This window comes from Natator depressus, chromosome 6, assembly GCF_965152275.1.
Source record: "Natator depressus isolate rNatDep1 chromosome 6, rNatDep2.hap1, whole genome shotgun sequence".
Taxonomy (NCBI): domain Eukaryota; kingdom Metazoa; phylum Chordata; order Testudines; family Cheloniidae; genus Natator; species Natator depressus.
The window spans coordinates 89,087,159-89,109,728 of NC_134239.1; the positions used below are offsets into that span (position 1 = coordinate 89,087,159).

General features: G+C 44.7%; 3 protein-coding genes across 5 annotated transcripts in view; 2 read left to right on the forward strand and 1 right to left on the reverse strand.

The window, feature by feature from the left end:
* The window catches only part of AREL1 (apoptosis resistant E3 ubiquitin protein ligase 1), a 28,033-nt gene extending 26,493 nt beyond the window's left edge, over window positions 1-1,540 (reverse strand). For both annotated transcript variants that reach the window (XM_074955947.1, XM_074955946.1), the window contains exon 1: window positions 1,446-1,540. The gene's annotated coding sequence lies outside the window, so the exon portion shown is untranslated. The remainder of the gene's footprint in view (window positions 1-1,445) is intronic.
* On the forward strand, window positions 1,325-9,879 carry FCF1 (FCF1 rRNA-processing protein). Of its 2 annotated transcripts, none has more exons than XM_074955949.1 (8): window positions 1,325-1,641; window positions 1,949-2,016; window positions 2,483-2,554; window positions 2,961-3,109; window positions 3,697-3,769; window positions 6,255-6,342; window positions 7,078-7,172; window positions 8,649-9,879. In XM_074955949.1, exons 1-8 carry the CDS (start codon window positions 1,639-1,641, stop codon window positions 8,695-8,697), a joined length of 597 nt encoding a protein of 198 aa, XP_074812050.1. In that variant the 5' UTR covers window positions 1,325-1,638; the 3' UTR covers window positions 8,698-9,879. The 2 variants fall into 2 exon arrangements, with proteins under 2 accessions (XP_074812050.1, XP_074812051.1); XM_074955950.1 differs by having other exon boundaries at window positions 1,629-1,765.
* A 6,245-nt stretch (window positions 9,880-16,124) lies between these two features.
* Window positions 16,125-22,570, forward strand: part of YLPM1 (YLP motif containing 1) — a 59,535-nt gene continuing 53,089 nt past the window's right edge. Inside the window, exon 1 of the mRNA XM_074955951.1 lies at window positions 16,125-17,198. Coding sequence (XP_074812052.1) covers window positions 16,185-17,198 — 1,014 coding nt within the window. The 5' untranslated portion in view covers window positions 16,125-16,184. The remainder of the gene's footprint in view (window positions 17,199-22,570) is intronic.

Genomic DNA, 22,570 nt, shown 5'->3' on the forward strand with positions numbered 1-22,570 from the left:
AATGCATGCAGACTTCCTCAAATGCAAAATCAGAGACCACAGATTGGAAACCAGAAGTGAGAGGTAATAAGTAAGCCTAAGCTTTAGTCATGGTTATTTTTAGTAAAAGTCATGGACAGATCACAGGCAATAAACAAAAATTCATGGAAGCTGTGACCTGTCTGTGATTTTTGCTGCTGCGGCTCCAAGATTTTCCCTGCCACTGTGATGGCTAAGAGCTGTGTGGTTCCCCCTCTGCCCACAGCAGCTGGAAGCTGCAGGGTGCCCACATTTCCCAAAGAGAAAACAGGACACCCCCAGCCGCTCACCCCAGGCATTCCCCTCCCCTGCACGAGGCTGTCGCCTGTCACTGGAACCCTGTCAGGGCCCCACTGGCTGCCAGCTCCAGTCCCACAGTCCCTGGGGCTGAAGCAGAGAATGTCACTGAGGTCTCTGGATGATTCCCTGACTTCCATGACATAAACGTAGCCTTAGTAATAAGGCACCAAAGAAACAGAAAGGAACAACCAAGTTTCCCATGTGATACAGAATAGGTCCAAATTATTTCCTGCTCCACTGAAGACTCACTTCCTCTAAAGATCAGAAATGACTTCTAATCCAAGGACAGAGGGAAGTATCTGTGCATAATACTAGACACTTGACCCAATGACCCCACCCTCTCCCAACCTGCGGGATAGCAGGCTCACAAACCCGCTAGGTCAGGGGTTCTCAAACTGGGGGTCAGGACCCCTCAGGAGGGTCACAAGGTTATTACATGGAGGGTCACAAACTATCAGCCTCCACCCCAAACCCTGCTTTGCATCCAGCATTTATAATGGTCTTAAATATATTTAAAAGTGTTTTTAATTTATAAGGGGGGGTTGCACTCAGAGGCTTGCTATTTGAAAGGGGTCACCAGTACAAAAGTTTGAGAACCACTGCACTAGGAAGTCAGGAACAAACGCTAAACGCAAATAGACAGGGGATCAAGTCCCAGCCATGCCAGGAAACCTCATCCTGGGCAGAGGCTTAACGTACTGGGGAATCAGACAGTAAAAATACTGCGAAGGCCTGTGCTGGGTGGACACTTGCTGTATCCCCATCCCGCAGCGGGTGCAGGGCTCCATGTCCTCGCACTTCGGCACCCGCTGCCCAGCCCCCCATGCCGCTCTGGCCGGACTCCTCTGCCCCCCCGCGCCCGTCCCCCCCCCAGACCGGGGCTCCCCGGGAGCGAGGCGCACTGGTGGGGCTCTGTAACGGGACTACCAGGCACCGCCCCTCCAGGCGCGCGCGCACAACCCCACCCCCGCCGGGAGTCGCTGCGTCTCGCAGGCTCCAGGCCGCCCTGGCCCGAGGCCGGTCTCCCTCCCCCCACAGGCGAGTCGGGGGGTTTCCCGAGCCCCCGCCGGGGCTCTCCGGGACGCGGGCTCAGCCCCCGGCTCACAGGCCTGAAGGGAGACAGTTACCGAAGCCTGCGGGAAGCGGTTTTGAGTCTGGGCCCTGGTCGTGCGCGCGGCCGGCGCGGGCTCCCGCTGCCCCCGCCTCCGAGCCGGCGGCCGGAAGTGATAGTTCCTCGCGGGCAGGTCAGCGGCGACGAGCGAGGCGAGCGCCGGAAGTGGTCGGGCCGGGGGGCCGAATAGGAGGCGGGCGAGGAGCAGGATGGTGAGTCGTGATCGGCGGCGGCGGCGCTCTGCTCCCAGGCACGCGGACGGGAGCTGTGGGGCTTGGCTGCCTCCGCGCGGGGGTGGCCCGCGCCTGGTTTCCCGAGTCTCGGGGGTCTCTCTACGTGAGCGGCAGGGTTCCCGCGCGGCGGACTGGGGGATGCTGCAGGGTGGTTCTGTGGAGGGGATGCATTGCTGGGGGCAGGGGGGATGGGTTTGGGGAGCGGATGACGGGGAGTCACGGGGCGGGGGGCAGGTTTGTGGGGTGTCTGTTTTTCCTCCTCTCCTCTAACACTGTTTCTTTGCAGGGGAAACAAAAGAAAGCCAGGAAATACGCCATCGTGAAACGCATGATCAACCTCCGAGACCAGCGCATGTGAGCCTCGCAGCAATGGGGTGTGGGAACAGCTTATCGGGGACCCATTCATAGTACTGGAGATTTAGCTACAGAGAAACTTAGGTTCCCCCTAGACAATTTCTGAAGGCCAGTGCGGGATGAGTCTGGGTTGAATGTTCTCCAGTGTCTTGTCCTATTTTCAGGATCCCGAGTGATTGCTTTCCCTTCCTGCTTTAGAAGATGTTTTCCCACTTTTATCCATTTTGCTGTCAAGGAGTCTTCCTAGGAGCTAACCTAAATTTTCATAATTTCAGTCCAAACTTTCTAGTTTTACTCTCTAGTATCATTCTTAGCTGTTCCTTTTTTCCCTTGTTTTTTACATCATTAAGGCATTTTTGTTTTAATATTCTATCCATTGTTGTCCCCGTCTTTCCCACACACACACTCCATGCTAACATACTTGTGAGTGTCACACAAAAACGTAATTTATTTTTTGTTGCTTTAGCAAACAGTCGGAGCGAGCAAAATCCAATGTGAAAAAGAAGGATGATCCCAGTGCAATCAAGGAAAGAGAGGTGTAAGTACCCAAGGAGCTGCACTCTGCCTTACATCTTGGAGAGTGGAGATGCCCTCTGCCTTGCCTTGCACTTGGGAGCAGAGGAGAGGCAGCTCTGGGCAGTTGCAAGAATATTTTCCCCATCTCTTTCACTTAGAGGAGTGTTCTAAAGATTGTCAGAACTTGCGCCCCACCCCCGGCCTGAACTTTTTGATGTGTATACTTGGGAAAGGGGGAGTGGGCTCTCAGAAGGAAGAGAGGTGGAGGTGGGCTGCTTCGTAATTGCCACCATCTTTCTCTCCAGGCATTATCTCAAAACTGCTCCTGGCTGGGCGTGTTTCCTAGCAGATCTGTCCAGGTCATAGGATTTGATGCATTGGTGGTGTCAGTTTAAAGTAACTGATTTGAATTGTTTCTTTCCTGACAGCCCTCAGCACCCTTCCTGTTTGTTCTTCCAGTATAACATGCAGTTGGGCCCACCCTATTATATTCTGATTGATACAAACTTCATCAACTTCTCCATTAAAGCCAAGTTGGACCTGGTGCAGTCAATGATGGACTGTCTCTATGCCAAGTGTGAGTGTCTGTTCCTGTTAGAGTTTCTCCTGAAACAGCATGGTGCCCTGGTATGGTGAGGTCTGCTCTTGCCTGCAACAATCCCTCACTCTGCCACAAACACTTTGCAGGCCACATAGCACTAGCTTAAGGTAACAAAAGTCCAGTTAAAAGGATTTATGCTGCTGGCCAAGTACAGGGGCCAAGGGAGCTTAATGATGTTCAGTGAACCTGGGATTCTTGATCCGCATTAACCTTAGAACTCTATGCAGTTAATAATTAGATGAGTCTTAAATACTAATCTTAACAAAATAAAAAAAATAAAAACAAAAATTTTAAACCCCAAATTCCTTCAAAAGATCAACAAACTTAACAAGATATGGCCAACTAGCTGCTAGGTTGCTTTGCATTTCATCCTCCTCCTCCCCTTCATGAGTTTTTTGTATGTTTAATTAAACTGTAAGCAATTCAGGGCAGAGATCTTGATACTTTATCTTAGTATTTTCTGTAGAGCACATTGTCATAGTGAAGTACTGTAAGGTAAGAGCTAATACACTTTTGGCACTATAGAGGTAATAACTAATATTGATGATAATCTGTTCATGCAGGTATCCCCTGTATCACAGATTGCGTAATGGCTGAAATTGAGAAGCTAGGGCAGAAGTACCGTGTGGCACTAAGGTAGGTGCAGGACACTCAACTCTGTTCCTTAGTCCATCTGTCTACCTGGCTGCTTCAGACACATCGCTGACTAGATTGTGTACTATAGTACTTTATATCGCTTAATCACAACCATTATGGTTGAATTTTAAATAGGCATGGGGAAGTGGAAAGTTGTGTTCCCAAAGCTTGGGCTAGGGTGGAAAGTCTTGCAAAAGCTTATCTTCTTGGCCTATCAATTCCTGCACAATGTAAGCTTTTATTTAAAAAATATCTAGTCATTATGGTGCAAGTCATAGCTCCAGTTTATATACAGTCATTGTGAGCAAGACTGACCAAAACACCCAGAAAAGACATTAACAGATCATTCACAGAAGGCCTGCTACAATGGAGGCAGCAATCCAGTCTGAATTAAATTGGAGGAATCCACCATGAGAGAAACCTTTGACTCTATATACGCCAATTTGTACATCATCCTGGACAGTTCTGCTTCTCAAGACCACATGGATATTCTGGAGGAGGATGATAAAACCACCTTTGCCACAATTGCAAGCCATATTTTTTAAAAAATCTTTATCCAAATCAGCCAGGTTTATAATGAGATCTCTGCCACTGGCACTCCGTTCTTCTTCCTTTGTGCTTGTTCTTTCTGTAGTGGGTAACCTGTTGAGAAGAGGGCATTTAGGAGTTCCTACACTGAGGACAAAAGATGTTTATAAAGTCCTGTGAGGTCACCCGTAATAGTCTTGCTGGCTGCACTGTGTTCTTGCACTGAGAGCTCTTAAATCAACTTGATCCCTTTTAATATCAGGAGATGATACAAAGAAACTGGTTTTCATCAAGACAGGAGAAAAGATGATTCTGGCGTCAGCCTGCACCAGCTGGATCCTTGATGTTCCAACTGTAACTCTGAATTTCCTGACTTATGTCAGTTTAAATGATCACACTGACAATGAGGCATTCATTTATACTTCTTGCATCTTATGTTAAAAAATCCATCTTCATACTTCTGCAAACTTGTGATATTTGCTAGCATGATCATTGAGAAACTTCTCCAGGGTTTCCAGAGCTTTGTACATCAGCACAGCAAAAAAGAAATGTTTGTGACTTTCCACTACAACATCCATACTGCAGAGGATTTTGAAATCATTCCAGTTCTTATAATTAATTCATATTTCTTCCACCACATCAAAGGCACCTGCCGGCATTAAGGTGTGGGTCTGGAACAAGTTTTGAGTGAATCCTGTAAAGATTTCTTTTTCAATCTTCAAATCTCTTATCTGTGCGACATATTTTTTTTTATACTTTAAATTGCAGCAAACTCTCCAAAAGAACATTTCCCTGCAGCTGAGAATAAGTAGGAGAGAAACCTCTGGCCAAAGGAGGAGGGGTATCTGTGGGTTTTTTTTTTCTTCTTCAAGATTAGTTCATGTTTTCAGGGATTTATCAGCTGAGTTCCATCTCAGTCCTATAGCAGCATAATAATGTGAACTGGTAATCCTAGAATCCGGGTACTGGCCTGCAATTATATTCATAGTTCCATTGTCTATACAACATTAGTCCAAGTCAGATAACTAATTTTCCTCTGCTTTGTCAATCGATCATAGTTATTCACTTCCATTCTTGACCTAATATGTAGTATTGCAGTGCAGCTAGTAAAGAGCTGCTGTGTTCCTCTCAAGAGGGCTCTCTTTTAATGGTGGGTGAAGTTATTTCTGCATATAGCTTGTACAGAACTTTGAGATGAGGTGCTAAAGGGAAATATGATCCCTACCCCTGATATCTATGTAGTGATTCCATCTACATAGACAATCAAGGCAAGCGTGTTAGTCTGAATGTCTTAATCATTCAGTAGCTGAGGGAAGGGCATTATGCAAGTCCATGATAGAACCAGGCAGCCCTCACCATGGATGCAACCTGCAAATATGTGGCCTACATCTTCTAACTGACCACAGCTGTAAAAGGGGGCGTCACAAAGACCCCACTTACAGTCACTATCAGCACATCTAAATTGATTTGAGCTTTACCCAAAGATGGCTTGGAAGACCAAAACCAGGAGGCTGGACTGTTGGATCTGTCACAAGAAGACATTGGCTATGTTTGAGGCTTGTTCTTGCCACCTGGACATGATACTGAGGTTCTGTAGGGGAATTGTCCAAAGAACTGACATTTCTAATTACCGTTTTCCGTTTTGTATAGAACCCGGATCCTGATTGTGCTCTCTGGGGGCTACTGCAATAAATACTAAGTAATACATAAACAACGATAATTAGCCACAATATTTGTTAATCCAACTTGTGCTTTTTGACCTTCCTTGCTCCTCATTTGAAATTGGCCTAAAGAGGTTTTAACCCCCGGTCTTGGCTGTGGTCTTGAGGTTTGCAAATTGCCCAGAATGGAAGGGGGGTTGTTCCTACTTCCTCACCCTGGAATTATCTGAAGATGCCTCTGTATAGGTCAAGTGTCCTCAGTAGTCTTCCTAATGACATCTTTTATGACCCCACAGGATAGCCAAGGACCCGCGATTTGAACGCCTGCCTTGCACACACAAAGGGACCTATGCAGATGACTGCTTGGTGCAGAGGGTCACTCAGGTACCTCCCATTCCAAGGATTACTCTTCTGCACTGTTGGCATGAAAACTTGCCGAACTCCTGTTGGCACTAATGACCTATAAAATCTGAGACCTTCTGAGAAACTGTGGGAGCCAGTCAAAGTTCCTCTAGTCCAGTATCCAATCTCTAACATTACTTGCTTCAAAGGAAGATATAACATCCCCATCATGCACCTCCTTGTGCAATTCTATCTGAAGGAATACGTATGGGATGGGAAATTCTTTCCTGAATACTCCAGCTGGCAGGCCAGTAGCTTTAGTAGCAATAAAGATGATAATACCAATCTCCTATATAATGTTTTTTTTCAGTAGATTTCAAAGCACTTTACAAAGGAGGTCAATATCACTGTCCCCATTTTACAAATGGGGAATCTAAGGGACAGAGAGGCAAAGGGACTTGCCCAAGGTCATCCAGCAGGCCAGGGCAGACCCAAGAATAGAACCCAGGTACTTGAGTTCCAGTCCAACACTCTATCCATTAGGCAACAATGCCTCCCACCTGTAAGTCACCTGCACACTACGATGAGAAGAAGAGCACAGCTAATCTGTAGTAGGACTTTGTATGAATAAGAATAGCATCTTATCCTAGTAATGTCCAATTCTTTTAGAATTGGTGCCCCACAGCGTTATGACTAAGTGAACAGAATCATTTGTTTGGCCTTCTTTCCACTGGGCTGGATCACTGTTAGAGTTTGACATGCCTCCCTTTCTTGCAGCACAAGTGTTACATAGTGGCCACGGTGGACAGAGACCTTAAGCGGAGAATCCGGAAGATTCCTGGAGTCCCTATCATGTATATTTCCAACCACAGGTGGGAGACCTCCCTAGCAGGACACAACACTGACTTTGACCATTGCTGTCTTAGCAGTTTATTCCCAAACATGTTTGGTCTTTCTATCTATCTTGTGGTTTTCTATAGTGCCTGTAACTGTAGTGTCATTGAGTCTTTATAAACGGAAGTGGTATGACCGCCTGTGTGAAGAAAGGACTGTACACTGTTGTAACAGGAGTACCTAGTAGTCTAAGTTTGGAATGCCATTTCCATTACTAACAATTTCATTCAGTTGCTCATAATTTGGAAGAATAATTTCCTTGGGGTCAGTTTTCATTATTTGATATCAGCCAAGAAGTGGCTTATTTATTTTTTGATTCTGAAATATCAGCAAAATGTACTCAGAAGTTCCTTGAAGAGTAGGGTTTTTTCACGTCTGTCACAAATTTAGTGTACACAAGTAAGTGGCTGACCTAGTTTCTGATGTAAAACAAAACAACTTTGAAAGAAATTGATTTAGTGACTTTGAAATAGTGAATTTTTCCAAGCATGTGTTGTTTGGGGCTGCTTGCTTAATCTAAAGTTACTTTAAACATTTCAGGAGCTGTAATCTGCTTTAACATAATCTAAATTTGCAAGGATTTGCAACAATCCTAGCCTTCCTAAAGTGTTTATAAGGACCTAGAGAAAGAGGCCTTTATTTACCTTTGTAGGGCACCTTCAATATTTTAATATGATCTTCTGCATGAAATACAACAGTTGTATCTTTCATACCCCCTGTTAAATAGAGGCGGGGAGAGAAAACAAGGTATGGGCAGAGAAGATGATGTTTTCAGGTGGGATTTGAAATGGGGGTGAGGGAGGGAGAGGCTATTCCAGATCCTAAGGGCAGCAGAGAGAAAGCTTTTGTACTAGTAGTGGTAAGGTTTTGTGAAGAGAGGAGGAGTCTGGTGATATGTGATAGGGGAGCAGTGTGTCAAGATTGGCTGAGGCAAGTCCACAAAGCATCTTAATTGATCCATAACTGGAATGTAGCTTTGTATATTTCTCTCACAAAGTGTCTCCTGCTGTCATACTTTTGTGCCCTTGAATGCAGCTTGGGTGACTAATATAGCAGCTCTTTGAAGTGCTCTGCTCTCCATGCTGCTCTGTCATAGGGCTGAAAGGAGTAATATTACTTATTATATAAGACCTTGGTCTGAAGCTGTTTTCCTCCCACGGCAGTGATAAGTTTTCTAGGGTGCCTGTGCCCCAATCAGTCGGTCTTGAGCGGCTTTGTAATGCTGGAACACTGGTGGGGACTTCTCCAAGTCTCTTTGCCAGTCTTTGCCCTCCTTGGGTATTCAGGCTGCAGGTCAAAATGCCATGAAGCTGCTTGTTGTGGGCCTGAATGCATTAGGCTCCTCTCCACATTTGCTGCGTGCTGAAGGGGGAGATGGCAAGGCAGTTACTGGAGGAGACTGCTTTCCAAGCAGGATGTTCTATACTCACATTTTTTTTCTTTGTTGCCTTCAGGTATAACATTGAGAGGATGCCAGATGATTATGGAGCCCCTCGATTCTAACCCATTGCTACAGATGTTCCCAGCACATCCTGCTATCAAGCGCCAGGACTCTAAACCCAGTTAGAGGGCTCCTCTGTTTCTATTCTCCCCTTCCCTCCCTCTGCTGGGATTGCTCCCAGGCCTGCAGATGACACGGGACTGATTTCTTAGGCCTTGGCTTTGCAGCTTTGGTCTTCCAATGAAAAGCCGTTTTGGATCTGTCTACCTTTATTCATCCTTGCTCTGCCTGAATCCGTTTGTCACATCAGCATGCGTGGGAGGGGATACTAGGACCCAGAGAGTGCATCTCCCTATTTTCCTCCTCATTCTGTAGGTGGGATATTTAGAGAAAGGGCCAAGGAAGGATCCAGCAACGGAACAGAATGGAAACAAAAGTTCCTAGAAACTGGAGTTGCAGTTCAGTCTGAAAAAATGTTGCCTGCAGCAGGACATTCATTTCCCTAGCACAGCTGAAGTCTGCCCCACACTTTGAATTTCATTATCTGAATGGTGGGGAATCAGCAAAATTATGAGGCCATGGCAGAGGATATACCTCATGTGGAGATAGAGGCTCTGAAAAAAATCAACACAAGAAGCTGGGTTGTGGGGACCTAAATAGAACACCACCATCCCACCTTCCAAATCCCTAAGTAGATTCTGTGTGTTCTGGGTCTGAACAAAACTGACAAAGTTCTTCTCTCTCCTCCACATGAGAACGTGGGGTCCAATGTTACTGAGGTCAAATCTCTCATCAAGTTTCAAATTAAGAAGATGCTTTGTCTAGATGTGACTGTCAAGCATTAGGATAAACTAACTTAAAAAATTCACTTGTCATCAACTTCCTGGGGTCCTTGCTGAAGGAAAAACTGGCAAGCATGATGGTTGATGAGAGCGCCGTAGGCAAACTGCAGCATCTCTACTAAACGGGCAATAATAAAGGTGTTCAGTCTTTATTTGGAATTAGTCAGCTTTTCTTCAACTATTATATCATCAGCATAATGAATTAAACATGATAGTGTCTTACTTGCATTCCCGAAACTCTGCATGTCTTCATGTGTGTCCTCCCACTTCCTGCTTGATGCAGGCACTATTCCACAGTATACTCATAGCTGGGCACAGGGCACCTCTTCTCAGCATTCTACCCTCCTCTCGCTGGGAGGGGTTGGGGCAGAGGAGAAAAGGTGCCAAACTGATGCAGCACTTACTATTAAACCCCTTACTGAGCTCCAGGGCCCTGCTTAGGCTGGCAGCAGGCACTGATTGTTGTATAAACAGAGCACTGTTGAAAAACAAAGATGAGTCCCCATTCAGCCCTCATGTGGATTGGGCTAACTCTCACAGACTTCATTAGCAATTGCAGTAGTTTTCACTAAGTTGGTCATAAATGCAGTAGCTTTAAAATAATAAAAAATCTGCACCATTTTGGTTAAAATGGCATTGAAAGCCATGAGGTTAGGGCTTGAATAGCTCATGTAGATTTCAAATGTTTTAATCAAGTGCTGGCTCTGGAACTGTCTTTAAAAATCCCTTTCGTAGTGATCTGTCAGAAGGGTTGTGGAAGATTCACACTATCTGCTCAAAGTAGCCAAAACTACCAGACCCACAACTCTATAATCTCTATTAGAATGGTATGTGTAATTATTATGAAACTTTTTCCCCTCTCATGAATGTACGTAGAATCTCTTGCTTCACATGTCCAAGTCCATGAAGCAGAGGCTAGACATGTAAGGCTTTGATCCATCACCACATCTTTCCCCTCACACATTTATCCCATTAACTTTATCCCATTAACAGTTATGCTTTTTTTTTGTGTTCATTAAGCTAATTGATAATGTAAAGCACAGTAGATAAGAGACTCCATGTTCTCTGCAGTAAGCTGGACCTACATTCTGTTGCAAGGTCCCTGTTGTAGGTGGCATAATAAAGAATTCTGCTAGCAGCTTCAGATAAATGTTAAAAAGGGGGGGGTTATTTAAAAAAAAGTCAGTACGCCCTGTTACATTCCTATTCAGTTTAGTTTGTCCTCCCAATTTTGATGTCAGATTTTTTTTTTACTGATATTACCTAACCACATTGTAGCAGTTGTCTGGGGAAAAGTTGGGGGTGGCAGTAGCTGGGTGTAGGACAGTTGGGACTTTTGGTAGCTCGGGAGGTGTGAAGACAGTTTGGAATTGTGAGATAAACATACTAGCTGGATGTTTCTACTAAAATTATCAGTGGTGAAATAGTTAATGGTGGGGTTGAAATTGTCACCTTTAAATTATAGAGTGAAACACCCATTGGAATGAATGGGGGTAACTCCTGCCTTAGAGTTATTGTTTTAGGCTCTCTGCAGACTCAGGAAGACATCACTGTCTTGGTTAAACTGGGTTCACAATTCACAACCATGAGGGCTAGAAACATATTTTTCTTAAAGCTAAAATTCTGGAACACAATTCAGTCTCACGGGGTGAATTTCACAGTTAATTCCATGGACACAATGGTGGAATGCATAGGATCCTGACACCAGAAGTACTTAATGTGACACTTCCAAGGAGTACCTAGGGTTGTGAGGCACCTTGTTACCAACTGCCCTTAGTGTGAGGATTTTTTGTCTGTACCTATTGTGGATCAGCTCCCTAAAACTACCAGCCTCCGACAATGCCAGTTCTTCCTTCTAGGCCTCTCTGGACAGATTAGTAATAGGCACATGCCAACCTCCGAGCGTCCTTCTGGAGTGCTCAGCCCATGTTCCACTGAACGCTCACAGAACTCTCACATTCTCTACTCCACAAGGAATAGTACACACCAGCTTGTAAGATTCAACTCAGGATCACCGCTCTACTTAACGCATACCACTTAGATACATATACAGTCAAAACAAATAAATTTATCAAAGAACATGGACTCAAGTGATAGTAAGAATATTGGAAACAAATGGTTACATATAAAATCAAATCATAACAAAATTTCTAAACCCTAAACTGCACTCACAAAGCATTCCCCTATCTTCTACCAGATAGCTTGTCCCAAGTGTCTTTCCAAGTCTCAGGTTGGCTAAGGTCCCTTATAAGATCAAGTCTGCTGTCTGCTTTTCCTCACAGATTGAAGGAATAAGTGGGGGTTCATTTCCATCACAGATATGGTTCCAAATGTTCGTTGTCTTACCCCTAAGCAGGACAAACCCTTCAGTTTTTGTTTTTTCTTCTAACCCCCACAATCTGTTGATTAGCATTTTGCTCAGACTGTAAAAGGGCATCCATTGTGAACCATTCAGTTCTCAATTTGCACGACCAGTCTGAGAGAGAGAGAGAAATGTCTCTTCCCCTCTGCCTGACAGGTATGTAGCTCAGATTTCAGGGACTTTCCTGACTCACAGACCTAGAGAACAGAACTGTAGTGTATATACATAACTCTTCACGTAATTTTCACTCCATACATCTGAAGAAGTAGGGTTTTTTACTCACAAAAGCTTATACCCAAATAAATCTGTTAGTCTTTAAGGTGCCACTGGACTCCTCATTGTTTTAATGAAATCCTAGTTTTCTATTTTTTGCTCCATTAAGGGAAAACCCTGCAGTGATTACTTAGACCCAACTTAGACCAAACTTAGTCAAAATTCTGAAGATCATATAATTTAGTCTAGTAAGGACTGAGCAAGAGCTGCAGGATTAGACCCTTATGGTCTGATTTTCAGATGTGCTGAGCAGCTATCATTTAAGGGCATGTCTTCACTTCACTGCAGACTTAACTCAAGTCATCGACACTGGAGTTGCTTTTTCTCAAGAGAGACAAGGGGGGTGAGATAATATCTTTTATTGGACCAAATTCAGAGCTGTGTGGCTTGACAGCTTGTCTCTTTCACCAACAGAAGTTGGTCCAATAAAAGATATCTAATCAACCTTGTCTTTCTAATATCCTGGAACCAACACAGCTACAACAACACTGCAGACTTACTTTTCTCAAGGTAACCTAGCTTGAGTGAAAATGGCAACATGGCACAATAATGCTGTAGCTGCCCTATTCACACTGGTGCTGCATTCACTTGTATGTGGCACTGAGGTCACGTCTACACTACGGGGACTATAACAGCATATCTATGGCACTATAACTCAATTCATAGATATAGCCTGTAGTGACTGAAGGTTTTTTTTGTAACTGTAGGAACTCCACCTCCCCAAACAGTGGTAGCTAGGTCAAAGGAAGCATTCTTCCATTGACCTAGTTGCATCTACACCTAGGGGCATAGACGTCGACTTCCCTGCTTTCCCCTGGGTGCTCTCCCCTCCACTCTGTCCCCAGCCCCTCCCCCACTCCACCCCTTCCATGAGGCCCCACCCCTGCCCCACCCCCATTCAAACCCCTTCCCCAAATCCCCGCCCTGCCCCAGCCCCACCTCTTCCCTGCCTCCTCCCCTGATCGTGCCACATTCCCGCTCCTCACAATGTCTAACCTAGTTCTCCTCACAGCCCCTCGGTGAGGTAGAGCAGTGCTGTTATTTTATACCCATTGTACCGATGGAGCACTGATGTACAGAGAGACTAAAGGCCAGATTTTCAAAGGTATTTAGGCACCTAGTGGGATTTTCAAAAGCACCTAGCTGTTTTGAAAACCGCACTAGAAGCCTAGCTGAATCTTTGGGTGTCTAAAAAGCTTTAAACTCTGTCTCTAATGTACTGGCCTGAGGTCATACAGGAAGTCTGTGGTGAAGTAGATCCCTAGTTTCTCAGGGTAGCTCCCATTCCACTGGACCAGCCTATCTGTCTGCTGTATGCTGCAAAAAAAGAGGACTCTGATAGATGGGGAAAACACCAAGAAGGCCAGTTCTCTGAGACTCCCGCAAATGGTCCTAGGCAATTGGAAAGGATCCTGGTTGACAGCATGAAAAGCAGCAGAGAGGTCAGGAAGGATGAAGAAAAAAAGAGAATGAGGGTCAGCTGAGAGGTGATTGCTTAACCCCCTCAGGGATGGCAGGTTCTGCCCCAGGCTGGGTTGTAGAATAATGCCTGCTGTGCAATTTTACATTTTAACTGAAAACCATTTTATTTTGTCATTTTTTGTTCTGAGTTTGAAAAAAGGAAGGAATGAGAAAGTGTTGTACAAGTATCAAATGTGTTTCTCCCTCAAATTCTTAGGGCATGGCTACACTGGAAATTTCAAAGCGCTCACACGGCAGCACGTTGAAGTGTGAGTATGGTTGCGTGTGAGTGCTGGGAGAAAGCTCTCCCAGTGCTCCTGGTAATCCACCTACACTAGCGCTTTAAAGCACTCAGACTTGCTGCGCTCAGGGGGTGAGCCAGCAAGTTTGAGCGCTATAAAATGTAAGTGTAGCCAAGCCCTTAGGGTTTTAGCTGTACCCAAGCCTATTCCAGAACAAAGAACAAAACTGAATCTACAGAGTCCATAAAGTAAACAATTATTGTGATGATTTGTATTATTCACTGGGCACCACTGTATGCTCAGAACTGTTCAGAATATGCCAGAAAATGTAGTCTCTAAGCCAATTCGTATAAAATGAGTAGCCTTGGAAAAGATGGCTCAGATGTTTAAGTATGAAATGTATAGTTACTGAGCACATTAGTATCTATGAGTGGAGGTGCTGATGGCAATAGAAGTTTTACATGATTAAGGACTAGAAAATTTGACCCTACAACTTTCTTTCAAGAGGAAGAGCTGCCCAGAGCACCTGTGCCTATTTATTTTCCTTTCCTGCCTGCAGTGGTACCGATATACCTCGCAAGTCTCAATGTTTTTCTCAACTTTAAAATGTGGAATTTTCTTGGGGTTTGGTTTTAAATATTCTCCTGTCAGAACTGCAACTACATCACTGTAGTGTTGTGTTTAAGAGCTTTCTGGAAAGTAACTCACCTTTAACAGAAGTGAAATCACTGTTGCCAATTCCCATTATTTTGTTATGAGTCTCATGATAATTATTTCCCTTAAAGCCCCAGCTCCTGGAGTCAAGTGGATATGTGGCGATTTCAGGCATCATTCTTAAAGAAAAATGAAGTTTCTAACCCTTGTGGCTGTGGAGAAAGCTTCAAAATGTGACCCAGGTGCACCCAAAAGGCTCAAAAAGCAGAAGGCAAATAAAAAGAACACCAAATCTATTATTTTTACATAATCTCATGATTTTTGGTCAGTCTGAGTCATGGTTTGTGAACATTTGTGGTTGGCAATATTGTGAAAGGACTTGAAAGTGTCAGTTTCACTCCTGTCTAAGGTCAGTTTCAAGTTTATTATTTGTAGTGGGGTAACACCACTACTACTACTAGAGCCCAGGCAGGTATAAACTCACAGGGCCTTGCCCTAGTAGGATGTTTTAAAAAATTAAATGATCTTTTCCAAGCGTGGTGAACTGCAAAAGAGTGATAGAAAGTAACCTGGATTTTTCTATAATTGTTTCAGTTGTTGTATATATATTAAAATTTTGAACGTAACCAGTGTCCCTTAAGTGACTTGACACAAGATGTCAGAACATATTGGTATTAGAGTTGAGTAGGTCTAATATTTATTTTTCTTTCTTTCCATAGTAATTAGATACAATGCTCCTGCCAGATAATAATTTGTAACTTATTATCTGCAAAAAACTAGTTTTCATATGCCCAAGTAGCCCCAGGAATCATGGGTAAAGTTGCCGCCTCCCACCAAAAAATCTGAAATGGTGCCCCTGCAACACTTGAGTTATAATTCAGGTTAATTTTCAGTGAAGCCAAGCCCTCAGGCAGTGGAGTTGTGATTGCTAAACAGTTGTGAAACTCAAGCTAACAGTTCGTGGCTGCTAAGAAACCACAAGCACTGTAATCTGAATGCTGTCCCCATAGTGATGGAATTAAGGGTTCAAGGCTTTGTCTATGGTTCTCAGCTCGCCTCCCAGGCTGGCCTCCCAGACACTGAGCTTCACCAGACTGGAGACCCGTCTCCCAGGGAAGGTGTAGTTAGGGCGCCCCGAGGGCAGCGATAAACGCAGGGACTGCCGGGCACGTTGTGGGGAAGCAACCCCCGCATGGGAGAGAGCAGCTGAGAGGAAGGGTGGAAACCTTGCCCGCGACAGGACCCAGAAGGCGCCAAGGCGGTGGCCTCCAGGCTGTTGTTCCTTCCCCGCCCGCTCGCCTGCCCCCCCCCGCCCAACAAGATGGAGGCCGATAGCCTTCCTCTGAGCGGCGCTCTAGCTCCTCTTTGCCCCTCTCTTTTGTCCAAGCAGACATGAGAGAAGAAGAGATCAGGGTTTCAGCGACGCTCTAGTCCCACTTAGTTCACCTCTCTATTGTCCGTGTTGTTCCGCCGGTGCCCGGCCACCTTATAGCCCGGGCTGATCGGTAGGTGGCGCTCTAACTTCAGCGAGCCCCTCTCTATGGTCCAGGCTGGGGGCACTCTAACTTCCTGCACGGCACTCTTCTGTCCCGGAGGTCCAACGAGCCTCGCTACGCAGGCACTGTGCGTCGCACGCGCTGCTGCTGTCGCCACTCGCCGCGGCCTGTGGAAGCTCCGATCTCCGCTTCGGCCGCCGCCTCAGACCCGGCCCCGCCATGTATCCGGCCTGGGGCCTGTACGGGGCGGCGGGGCACTACCCGCCGCCCCCCACCTCGATACCGCCCCCGCCGCTGCCCGTCCCCCCGCCCGTGATGCCCCCCTCCGTCCCGCCGCCGAACTACCCGCCCCCGGGCCCCGGTGTGGCCCCCGCGCCCGGGGCCTCGGGCTTCCTGAGCCTGCAGGAACAGCACCTGGCCCAGCTGCAACAGCTGCAGCAAATGCACCAGAAGCAGATGCAGTCGGTGCTTCTGGGGGGTCCCCCGCCCGGGCCGCCGCCCCCGGGCCTGCCCCCTCCGCCTCTCCCCGGCTCCTTCACCGACTGGCCGCCGCCGCCAGTGCCTCCCCCCGTCCGCAGCTACCAGAAGCAGTTCAAGCACCGCGAGCCGCCCCCGCCGCCCCCACCCCGGGACCCCCAGGTCTGCAAGCCCCCGGCGCCCCCCCTGCCCCGAGAGCATGAGACCCTCCAGCCGTCTCAGCCCCACAGCGACTGGGAGCACCTGCCTTCTTCCCCAGTGCCCATGGACATGGAGCTGTCCTCTCCGCCACAGTCGCCCCTGCTGCCTGAGCAGGCCTATCCACTCCCTTCGCAGGCCTATATCCCCCCAGCCCAGTCTGAACCTTATATTCCCCCAGCCCAGCCACCCCCTTCCCAGTCCCCTCCGCCCCAGTCTTATTTGTCCCATTCTCAGCTCTCCCAGCCACCACCACCGTCCTATTTAGAGCCCCCTCCACCAACTGCCCCTCAATCCTATTTACCCTCCTCCCAATCGTATCAGACACATTCTCAATCTTACTTGTCCCCTTCCCAATCATCCCTTTCCCAACCAGCACAGTCTAGTTTGACACCATCCCTTTCTCAGTCTAAATCTCACTTTACTGCATCCCAGTCATCCTTGCCCCCTTCCACTCCTGCTCAGCAAGAGGCAGTGCAGAGTGCTGCTAAGGACACCAGTGACAGTTCTGACCAGCACAGCACCCCACAGCCAGACCCTTCCACTATGACCCCCCAGGTAAGAACAAAGTGTCCAGCTTGTGCTTTGGTGCCAAGCGTGGCTCCAGTTTGGAAAAGGTAGTGATGGGAACTGATCATTTACAGATGTAGTGTGGGTTGTAAAGATGCTCAACTAAAGACAGATAAAATAGAGAAACAATAAACGAATTTGTTTAAATAAAACAAAATTTTTGGCTTCAGCTCACAAAAGCCAGGAGTGGTACAGCTGAGACTAAAATTCCATAAACTCCAGTTAAATGTACATTTTGTATCCTCAAAAAGAAAAGGAGTACTTGTGGCACCTTAGAGACTAACAAGTACTCCTTTTCTTTTTGTGAATACGGACTAACACGGCTGCTACTCTGAAACCTGTCGTTTTGTATCCTGTAGTAGTGGGTTTTCAAGAGCCAGCAGTTCCCAAGCACAATGGGATGTCTCAGCCTTGACTGAACTTTATCCCCTTAGTGGATTTTTCAGACTTTTAGGGCCCCGATCGTGCAAAGTACGTTGTGCAGATAAACTGCATGGATCCCTATTGACTTCATTGGACCCTCCATACCAATGCAGCAGTCCATTGGTATTTTGTAGGATTGCCACCTGGTTTTGTTTTGTATAGTTTCTTGTTTTGATTTTTCTCTTACAGTAATATTTTTTCAGTTGTTTATGAACACAAATGCTATAACAGTGCAAATTGGCCATACCTGCAATAGTTAAGGTTACAAAAGTATTTCCATTATAGACCCTAGATGCCTGTTTGTTCAGTTTTCAGAAATAGTCAGACTTTGGCCTAAATGTGTTCATGCTTGATCTCTTCCTAAAGGTGAACTTTTATGAAGCACTTGAGGAAAGTCTTTTCAAAAGTTTTTGAATTTGGTGGGAGTGAAAAATATACTTTTTACTGTTAAAAACACTTATGTCGTAGGTGGGCACTTTTATAACGTTATTGATAGGCACTAGCTGGTTTTTTACTTCTATAGAAATGGGGACTCCTCTTGTATTCATTTTTTCTTTAACCTCCCTCCCCTCAAAACAAAATAGTAAATTAGATGTAGATTCAGTATTCTCGTTCAATAACTGAGCACTCAAAAGTGCTGGATTTTAGGAGGTTGAATATTAAATGTTAACATGCTCCCCCTCGCTTTGTTGCTATCCATTATGATAGTGTCTGTAATTTCATTAAGCTATACTATTTTTAAAATAATACAGTACAATAATTATTTTGACAACCATACATACATCTGAAAGAACATAGTCATAATTAATGAATTATTGCAATGCATACTTAGGGGAGCAGAGTTGTGACTGAATAAACACTGCTACCTTTTGCATTTTCTGATTTTTTGCCCTAACTTTGCATTGTAGTTTACTGAATTTGATACAATACAAAATTAAATCTTAATTTAAAAAGAAAGGGGTACCTAAAGGGTCGTAAAGATTGAACATTGAAATAGTATAACTTCTACTGATCTGCGGAAGAAGAGTTATGGAATCTTTCTCTTTTTTAATTAATGACAATCTAGTCTAGGCAGAAGATAATTTTCTGATTATCTCCTGTAGTAACAGTGTCCATAGCCAAACAGAATGCTGCTTTCCCCCCTCCCCCCACATATTCAGTAGATTATGCAAGAAATTGCAATTTGTCATTTGTAATTCTTTGTTATATTATTTGTCTTCCACTGTGTAACATTGACTGATCTCTGTGTGTGATTTTGGTTTAGAGTCCCATGCCATGTGACACATTTTGCAGCAGTCTAACACAGTGAAAATAAGGTTCCTGTGTCTCCTTATGGCAAGGTATATCTTTTCAGAAACACTTAAGCCAGTGGTTCTCAAACTTTTGTACTGGTGATCCCTTTCACATAACAAGCCTCTGAGTGTGACCCCCCACCCCTCTTATAAATTAAAAATACTTTTTTATATATTTAAAACCATTATAAATGCTGGAGGCAAAGCAGGGTTTGGGGTGGAGGCTGACAGCTCGCAACCCCTCCCCCCCTTGTAATAACCTCGTGACCCCCTGAGGGGTCCCAACTGCCAGTTTGACAACCCCTGACTTAGGCAATGTCTACACTACCATTTAAATGTTAGTATAATTTGTCTTTCAGGGATGTGAAAAAACCACTCCCCTGAGTGACATAAGTTACACTCACATAAGTCGCCGGGAGAGCTTCTGCCACTGACATAGCTACCGCCGCTCGTTGGGGGTGGTTTCATTATGATGGCAGGCGAGCTCTCTCCTGTCAGCATAGAGAGGCTACACAAGAGGGCTTACAGCGGCGCAACTGCATCGGTACAGCTGTGCCACTGTAAGCTCTCTAGTGTAGACATAGCTTTAATAAGTGAAGTATCTACCAAAATTTATTTATAGCATGCCATTCACTTTGGTATCTGGGTGCATATTCTGTTGAAAATTAAACAAAGATTATGTACATTTTCCCATGAAGGATACCTAAGCTTCACAGCCCTGTGTTCTGGACTGCTGTATTGTTTTCCTTATCCTTGCTTATCATCTCTGTTATTTTCTTCCATGAGCATCACCAGGCTTTTTTTTTTTTTTTTTTTTTTAAACCATCCTGGGGAAGGACTTGCTGCATAAATAGATGGGTCTTGCATTATGCAGTAAAGGCTCTCAGATTCATCCTGATATTTTGTAGTGACCAAGACCCCCAAGTTTTTCACCCTGGACTCTGGCAGTCACACTGCTTGCATAGAGTCTTGCTGTCCTGGTGGGCCATTAAAGGTTTGAAAACTGAGGACTAGGTCCTTGAAATGGATACAGAACTAAATGGAGAGTCAGTGGAACAAATGGTATGTTGACATGATTCACTTCTTTGGTTTTCTTTGTTTGGGTTAGGCTGAGGCTGCTGTATGTTATACCAGGTGGAGCTTCTGTGTGACCTTCACAGTTGGGCATTTGGTAGAAGTTGAGGTGTGGTAATTTAATCTAACCAGAAGGTGGTGATATCTATTTCACTATGGTGAGATCCTCCCTGAGAGGAACAGGTATAAACCAATGATACTCAGACTGCAGCTTTCTAATGTGTCTCCTGGGACTCTTTGCAGCATGTGATATTAAAACACTATGTGAGTTGTTAATTAACCAATCAGGGATACTTTTACTATGTTATTAACCAAATTAAGTTATCAACTTGCACTGTGAACTTTGCTGTGAAAATAATATATATTTATGTATAAATTAATATTTTCTTTGTCATACTCTTTAAATATGAATAGCACTATAGTAAATGAAACAATGAATTCACACTACTGTAGCTCTTTTGGGTACTGTTGGTAGCTAATTTGGCTCCTGAACGACTTGAGGTCTCAGTATCACTGGTATAAACCATTGGTTAGTCAAGGATGGAAGAAGAAGCTCCTTGTTATTGTTGCATTCCTTGTGTATAGGAGTAACAGTGATTGCAGTAGGACTCCAAGAATAGTTACCACCTTGACACTGGGAGAGTAGAAGCCCTCAGTCAAAGATGAGGACTTAAGTTCCCACCATCTCTTTGAAATGTATCCTTCACCAGTATTTCCTCTGTTTTGCTCAGTGTGAGCTTTAGACATCTGTTTTTCACCCATTCACTTTTTTCAGGGCTTGTCTATGCTACCTGCCGGATTGGCGGGCAGTAATCGATCCAGCAGGGGTCAATTTATCGTGTCTAGTATAGACACAATAAATTGACCGCTGAGCGCTCTCCCATCGACTCCGGTATTCCACCAGAACAGAAGTGCAAGCGGAGTCGATGGGAGAGTGTCAGCTGTCGACTTACTGCAGTAAGTAGATCTAAGTACGTAGCTGCAGTTGTATATCTTACATCGACCCCACGCGGTAGTGTAGACAAGCCCTCAGTCAGATGCTGGGACATAAAGTGGTTCTCGCTTCACGTGCTGTGAAGGAGATTTACAGCTGAGTGTCGTCATATTGGTGGTATTGGAGCCTATGTGGTATGACCTCTCCTAGAGATTAATCTATATATTGAGAAGGAGAGGAGATAGGATGAGTTCTCAAGTGACTAGGTTTTCAGGGCAGAAGAGCAGTTGTCTATCATGACTGTCATCTTTTATTTATCTATGTCACAGCCATCACTAATGTATAAAATCATGTTATGTGACATCTCTTTGAAAGGAATGTTTAAATCCAGCTTAGTGCTGTTCTGCATGCCTCTGCTAGGTCTTGAATGCAAAAGCAACTCCTAATGCAACATGGAGTTGAAGGCTGCTGAGAGATCCCATGCTGTAAGTATGGATGTTTGTCCTCCACCCATAGCCATGAGAGCTTCTCTATGTCATATCCTGATCTGAATCCTGATTTTCAGGATATTGGCAGAGGTCAATGGCTGGATCTAGAATGATACCATCTCCTATCATAGACATATAGTCCCCAAAATGTCATTTTAGAGAAGTGATTTTCTGCATAGATCTGCTCTTTAAATTCGTCCATTTCACACCTCACTGCTAGAAATAGGCCCTTCTAATTCAGGCATAAGATATATGGGTGGAGGAAGTTTGCACTGCACATGCTTATTACATACCTATTTTGAAGATGAATTGGAAACTTCAGTCTTAAGGAATCTCATCGGGCACCATTCACCAATGCTGAATTTATACCTGCATTTAAAAATAAATTGTTGTTCCTGTTAGCTTCTCTGCTGTTCCCATGCTGGATTTTCAGAAGTGGCTCTTCTTGCCAGTGTGTGGGTAGAAAAGATGAACAGGAAGAGTATGAAAGATGTGGGACAGTCACAGATTCTCAAAAGAGAGGAAATTGCTAATTGAGCTTGTGTTTTCATAGGCTGCACCATTCCATGAGCTTTAGGATAAGCTTTTCCATATCCTCACTTTATGGCTATAAAATACCAATCTCTGTCCCCTGTATTTTGCTAGTGTTCTTATAAAAGCTATATAAATTCTCTTGATGAATGGGACTTCAGTATACATTTTTAGTAAACATTCAGTATTCTGAATTTATAAAGTTAGAATTTAGTTCCTTTTGTATCTTATTTTAAATCTGAGCTCATGGCATTTCATTGAGTTTTTAGTGTGTGCGCAGATTATAGAACCATAATCACTAGGACGTTTCTTCCAACTTTATCCTTGATATTTGGGCTGGGCAGTGAAAATCCTGATGAAGTATAATTTATTGAGCTACCTACTATTTTGAAAATGTATAAAAACATTTGAGAGCTGAGCTATTCCTTGTCATTATTTCAACCTGGAGGAGATGAATGCTACTTGGTTACAAAACCTAGAAAAGGGGATTTATAGTGGATAATATATATCCATTTGTCTATGTGTGACACACATGGAGAAAGTGAAGATCTTGGGAAATTCTCCAGCAGAGGAAATTCTTCAGAGAAAGTCTAAATGTCAAAATATGCCATCAGACCT

Excerpts from the sequence above, each read along its gene's own strand:
- FCF1 (XM_074955949.1), top strand. Across the intron at positions 3,770-6,254 it reads AAGTACCGTGTGGCACTAAG|GATAGCCAAGGACCCGCGAT; the intron begins GTAGGTGCAGGA and ends ATGACCCCACAG. Across the intron at positions 7,173-8,648 it reads ATGTATATTTCCAACCACAG|GTATAACATTGAGAGGATGC; the intron begins GTGGGAGACCTC and ends TGTTGCCTTCAG.